The 6000-nt window shown below is 50.5% G+C and overlaps 1 protein-coding gene across 2 annotated transcripts in view; it reads left to right on the plus strand.

The window, feature by feature from the left end:
* Window positions 1-5193, plus strand: part of Gclc (glutamate-cysteine ligase catalytic subunit) — a 44714-nt gene extending 39521 nt beyond the window's left edge. For both annotated transcript variants that reach the window (XM_023563636.2, XM_063253829.1), the window contains 4 exons: window positions 2605-2686; window positions 2763-2878; window positions 2965-3085; window positions 4079-5193. In XM_023563636.2, the coding sequence (XP_023419404.2) occupies window positions 2605-2686; window positions 2763-2878; window positions 2965-3085; window positions 4079-4296 (537 nt within the window). In that variant the 3' untranslated portion in view covers window positions 4297-5193. The remainder of the gene's footprint in view (window positions 1-2604; window positions 2687-2762; window positions 2879-2964; window positions 3086-4078) is intronic.
* The last annotated feature ends 807 nt before the right edge of the window (window positions 5194-6000 follow it).

The raw sequence follows: 6000 nt of genomic DNA on the forward strand, positions 1-6000 counted from the left end.
TTAAAAGAAGAGTTTGCATAGCAGAGATACAAGATACCATAATAAAAGGAATAATGGACAAATATTAAGGAGAAGAGACAGAAATCCCAAATCTTAAGTAGTAAGAAATGACTATAAAATTCTTTTCCCAGCCAAATTCTTTTTAGATTCCAAGTCATTCTTGGCAAAAACTAAATAGGTTAATATAAGGCTAACGGGTGCCAGTCATCTAACCTACTGTCTTAGTCTGTTCAGCCAGCTCTATCTGGAAACCGGGTAGCTTGTAGACAATAGAAAGGTCTCTCCTTGGTTTAAAGTGAAGACTCCAGGAAATTTAGGGTCTGGTGAGGGTTCACTGGTTCCGAGTGGCCCCTTCCACCTGCGCAGAAGCCTGACAGAGGTGGCCACCTGCAGCCCTCCCCAGCTCAGCCCGCCACCGCCCCGCCCTGGGCTCCTGCATGAGGAAATGGTAGGAGGCCAACGCTAGGTATGTTTCACAGCTGCGTGTTTAAAAGGAAAGCAAAGTGCTGGTGTAGAAATAGTTTTTTAGTCTAAAACTGAATTTATTTCTAAACCATTGGCCAGAAGAACAAAGAGAACACAGAAAACTGCAGAGCCCCAGAAGTGGGGTGAGCCTACAAGTGCTAAACCAGTAAAACCCACAGAACGCAAAGTAGGAAAGGAAACAAAATGGAAACCCAAGACCCGAAGCAGGGAGGCCAGGCGGCGCACTGCAGCCTGTGCTGCTGGTGTAAGGAGGGTGCATGCTGGCCACACGGAGCTCCGGAGCCGCCTTCTGAGGAGAGAGCAGGAATGGGGAGGCAGCACCCAACAGAGCAAGCTGCTGCCAGGAGGAAGCTGCTCCGCGGGGTCCGAGAGCAGCGTCAGTACCCTCTCGGGGTACTAGTGCCTGGTTCTTCCCGCAGCAGGGCAGAGCTGCACCTAGACATGTGCTAGGGGAGGAGACATGGGGTGGGCAGGGGGACCCAGGTGTCAAGGCCTCAGGGGTCCCTGTCACTTGGCACTGCTCACTTGCGTTTTAACCCAAGCAGGTTACTTCTGCTCCCAGCACCTTGGTTTCTGCACAGAGGGAAGTCCAGCAGCCGGAGTAAGCCTGCCTGGGAGGCAGGGAGAGAGCCCTCAGCAGGGTGCCTGACTGTCCTCATGCCCTTCCTGTGGCACAGCCCAGGAGGATTCGCCTCAGCCAGGGGCATGGCCACTTCAGAAGTAGACGTCACAGCCGGGCATGGTGGTGCACACCTATAATCCCAGCACTCGGGGGGCTGAGGCAGGAGATCATTGTGAGCTCAAGATCTCCCTGACTACAAAGTGAGCTCAATGCCAGCCTGAACTGCATAGTGAGACCCTGTCTCAAGAAGACCATGGGGTGCATTCCCACCAAAATCCAGCAGAATGATGTTCAAGAGAAACTTAACGGTTGGAAGTTGGAGATATTTTCCTGTAGTTTAGATCTAAGTCAAAACTAGAATGGCAGATTTGTAGGAAAGTGAATGGCAATGAGAAGCTAACAGAACTAGTTCGTCTCTAAGAAAAATGTTAGCTTTTTACTATTAAGAAAAAGAAAGAAACTGAAGCAGTTAGAAAACCTGTCTTGGTGTGGCTGTGTGTTCACTGCTGTCTTGGCCAGTGTTTCACGTACAGTCCAGGCCGGCAGCGTCCTCCTGAGTGCCGCCTCCAGGGGGGCTCATTACACCCCTCAAACACGCTTCTCAGAAAGACCTAGAAAAGCAGAGATTAAAGCCAGTAGTCTATGAACTTTCGTCGACTAAGAAAAAATCAAATTTCATTGGAAGTTAAAACCTCAAGGGGTTGGAGTTTAGCTCAGCAGCACAAGCGCCTGCTTGGCAAGCATGAGGTCCTGAGTTTGATCCCTGGTACTAAAAAGAAACGTTAGAGATACCTGCAGCCCTGATGGACTGACTTCCCTTCTATTACTGGGATGTATTATGATAAGTGTCTGGATTCTTCGGAAGCTCCAGATGTCCGAGAGGACACAGCGGGCACAGGAGGACTCAGCGTAGCAAGTGACAGGAGGCCTACACACCTCTCTCCCTGGCCCTTTCCCTGACTTCCTCTCATCCACTGAGGCTCTGCAGGTGACCACATACCTTAAAAGATCTGCTTCACGGGAATTAAGGAGTCAGTGGAGAGTTGACAGGTGAAAAGGGGATGTTCAGACTCCTGAGAGCCAACCTGGCCAGAGCCCCCAAGAAGTCACCAAGCCCTGGTGACTCAGGTCTGACAGCCTCAGGCCTGTCTCTCCCAGGTGCCGTCGCAGAGGGCTCCAGCCCTGCCCTACCCTGCCTGTTCCCTGCCACCTCTGGAGGGTGGAGAGGCATCACCTGCCCGTTCAGCACCACAGACCCCTTTGAGGATCGGGACGGGATTGGGTGAAAGAGACCCCCGCACCCAGCTGCCCTTCTCCGAGGCACACTTCTGCTGGTCCACTCACCAGTCCATGCTTAGAGGCAGCCCTGGTGGTCCTGGTGTCAAGCCAGAAGGACCAGAGGGGAAAGGGACAGTGTAGAGCACAAGCAGGGAAGGTGCCAGCACCTCAGCACTGATCAGCTCGTCCTGACGTCGTCGTGGTTCTCTCTCCCTTAGGTTGATGAAAACATGAAAGTGGCTCAGAAACGAAACGCCGTCTTGCAGGAAATGTTTTATTTCAGGAAGGATATTAGCAAAGGTATTGCGTTCTCCTGGGTCTCGAGGGTCCCTCTTTGCTGCCAGCAGCTCCTGAAGGTTCTATGCCCTCCTCGCAGGTGGCAATGCTGTGATGGATGGCTGTAGCATGGTGGCTGGCGGCAGCAGCATCTGCTCAGAGCAGGCCTCGGAGGAGTACACGCTCATGAGCATCGACACCATCATCAACGGGAAGGTAGGCCTGCCACGCCACGCCACACCCCGCCCCGCCCCTCACACCCCTGCGGCCTCACCCACCGGTCTGCTCACTTCCTTCCACAGGAGGGCGTTTTTCCCGGACTCATCCCGATCCTGAATTGTTACCTGGAAAACATGGAGGTGGATGTGGACACCAGATGCAGTATCATGAACTACCTGAAGCTGATTAAGAAGAGAGCATCTGGTACAGTGGCCTCCCTCCTTTCCTCTAGCTTCACATTCCACTGGACACAGAAGCACAGAGCCTTAAGGACTTGGCTCCTTCCAGCCCCCTTTACAGGACACCCAATTTGGCCCTAGCACATTTTCCCACATTTTGACAGCTCTGCAATTTGGAGAGGGCTTGAGTTCTGAGGGTCACAGTGGGAGTTAGCAGAGCGGCTCCTTCTTACACACACAAGTGATGCGTCATCAGGTCGTGGCATCTGAGATGGTGGCCTCCTGCTGCATCCCACTCCGTGCTCCTTGCACACCCTGCTGGGCTGGGCTGCCAGGCGCTGCCTCTTGATGGTTGAGCCATGTGCAGCTGGCAGGGCCAGCCCTGCAGCCTGTGCAGAGGTCAGCAGTGGATGCCTTTTCTTGTCAGCTTCGAGGAGGTCACGTTTACAGTGCTTGCCACAGTGCTGGGGACGCCAGCTGCTAGTGAAAGTAGCAGTCACGACGGTAATGACATTTGCATTTCACTTGTGCAGTCATAAAAGACCAGCTCTCAAGCCCACATCACCCCGCAAATGGCCCATCTGCGGGGTTTCCTCTTGGTTTACTCTTCTCACTACTCCTGTGTTTGTCCCCTCCACTGCCGTGAGCGGGGATTGGTCATTCTGGAATCCTCTGAGGCAGTCCCACGATAGCGTAGCCTTAGCCCTCTGGCCACGTGAGAGGACACATTCACTTGTGCGTAGTCACTGGCTCCTGTCCCTAAAAAGGCAGCTGTGTCACTGATGGGGTGACATTTAACCACCATAGGGACACGTTGTGGCCTTGCCCTCCCAAAGGAGGGATTCTTTACACACTGTAGAAGGTGGAAGGTCCCTGGGTCCCTGATGTGCGGCTATGTGGACGGGTCAGGTTGCTTTCTTTATAGGTGGGTGTTTAGATTGACCACTAAGTACCAATTCAGTTTTTAAAAACATGTTACTATATTGTCTTTAAAATGTTTTTGTTTTTGTTTTTTCAGGAGAACTGATGACAGTTGCCAGGTGGATGAGAGAATTTATTGCAAACCATCCTGACTACAAGCAAGACAGTGTAATAACTGATGAAATGAACTACAGCCTTATTTTGAAGTGTAACCAAATTGCAAATGAATTATGTGAATGCCCAGAGTTACTAGGATCAGGATCAGCGTTTAGGAAAGTGAGGTACAGCGGGAATAAGACTGACTCCTCCAGTTAGGTGTGTCACAGAGGGGTTCTGCAGAAAGCTGTGTGATGACCTGAAGATGGCTGCAGGGCCGACCGGCTATGCACAGAATGTGGAGACCAAACGCTAGCCTGCCCGTTGCCAGGCCGGGAGGCCAGCGAGTGAGCTACAGGCCCACTATAGTAGGTGACTTAGGGTTATACAGTGTACATGTACATAGTAAAGTATTTTTATGATTAACAATGTATTTTAATATATCTAAAGTCATTGTGAACTTATACATTTTTTAATTCTTACTCTGGACAACTACTGTGTAAGCAGTTTTGTAAATGTAATGTCCCAGTAATTGTACAATACCTGCATTCCAGAGTTTAAAATGTTTACTGTAAATGTTTGTTCCTTTAAACTACCTGGGACCTGGTTCACTGGAACTGACTGCTTTGCTTTAGAAACGTATCTTGTTAGCTTCCTTCGCATCTTTGTCGCATACATCACCCGCTGGAGTCCTCTGCGGCTCTCCAAGGGCGGTCTTGGATCACCGGCCCTCAACTACGGTGCTGCTGCTGCGGTTAGAGTGGCTGGCTGCTTGGTCACCTGCCCCCAGCATCCATCATTAAGTGAAGCCCACCATCTAACAGCTCTCCTGGCCACTAGATAGGAACTTTCTATATTTGTTTGAATTTTCTGATTCAATCATTAAATTTAAGGACAAGTCTGTAGAAGGAGAGGAGACCATTACCCAGAGTTCATGTGTAAAGATTGCTGGGGCGGCTGCCTGCCTGCCTTCCACCCTCCCTTCCTCCTCTGAAAAACAGAGAGGAATTAACTTTTTGTTCTGTATATGCCAAGAGTACTGTCAAACGCCATCGCCTTTCTGTTTGGCCTGTTACTCTGATTGCTACTGTGTATTAAATTTTCAAGTCAAATGCAGCTGCTGAAGTCCTTTTTGTTACTCTGCTGTAGTTCTAAAAGCTGTTCCCTGGGGAATATTTGCAGAGTATACCTTCTCTGTAACACTGGTAACTAACTTATGAAACGCACTAGGTGGGGACCCTAAGTGTTTTACTGCACCCCCTCTCTGGATGGTGTCCACAGCTCGTGGCACACTGTCAGTCCGCACATGCTCCACTGCCCAGGGACACAGTTTCTCTCCATCCAGTCCGTGTCTGCATGGCTGGCATATCCGCTGGGCATGTGGGCTGAACTGCGTTTCCAACAGGCTCCCAAGAGCATCACCGACAGCTGATGCTCTGCAGGCCACGGATGACCAGCATTTAGAGCACTCGGGTCCTAAGTTACAGCAAGTCCATTTCAAGTCTCAGCTGTCCCCTTTAATTCTGTGGGTTGTTTACATTTTTCCTGCACTAAATTTTAAGCCAATTTTAAGATAATGGTACTCTCCCCAAAAACAAAGCCTCTTTCAACTTGGGTGAATGTCACCATTTGAATGCAGCTGAGAATGCAGGATTGGTGGAACAGAACTGTAAATGCTGAAATAAGCAAAAGATACTTTCTTCTGGTGGAAATTCTATGGCCACTTAGCACACAGCGCTGTTACTCACTGCCTTCTACCCCGAGGTCTGCTTTCCTGCCCATCACAGTGCTCTACTGGGAAGGCATTTCTGCTCCTTGCCTCATCTTGGAGGTCACTCGTGAGCCCTTTGTGAGTAATAAGGGGTCCAGGGCTTCTGGAAGACCACCTGGTGGAGAAACCCCAGATGCAGTGTGGGTAGGCCA

This window comes from Cavia porcellus, unplaced genomic scaffold (genome assembly GCF_034190915.1).
Source record: "Cavia porcellus strain 051 isolate PalLab524CR breed Dunkin Hartley unplaced genomic scaffold, mCavPor4.1 scaffold_7, whole genome shotgun sequence".
Lineage (NCBI taxonomy): Eukaryota > Metazoa > Chordata > Mammalia > Rodentia > Caviidae > Cavia > Cavia porcellus.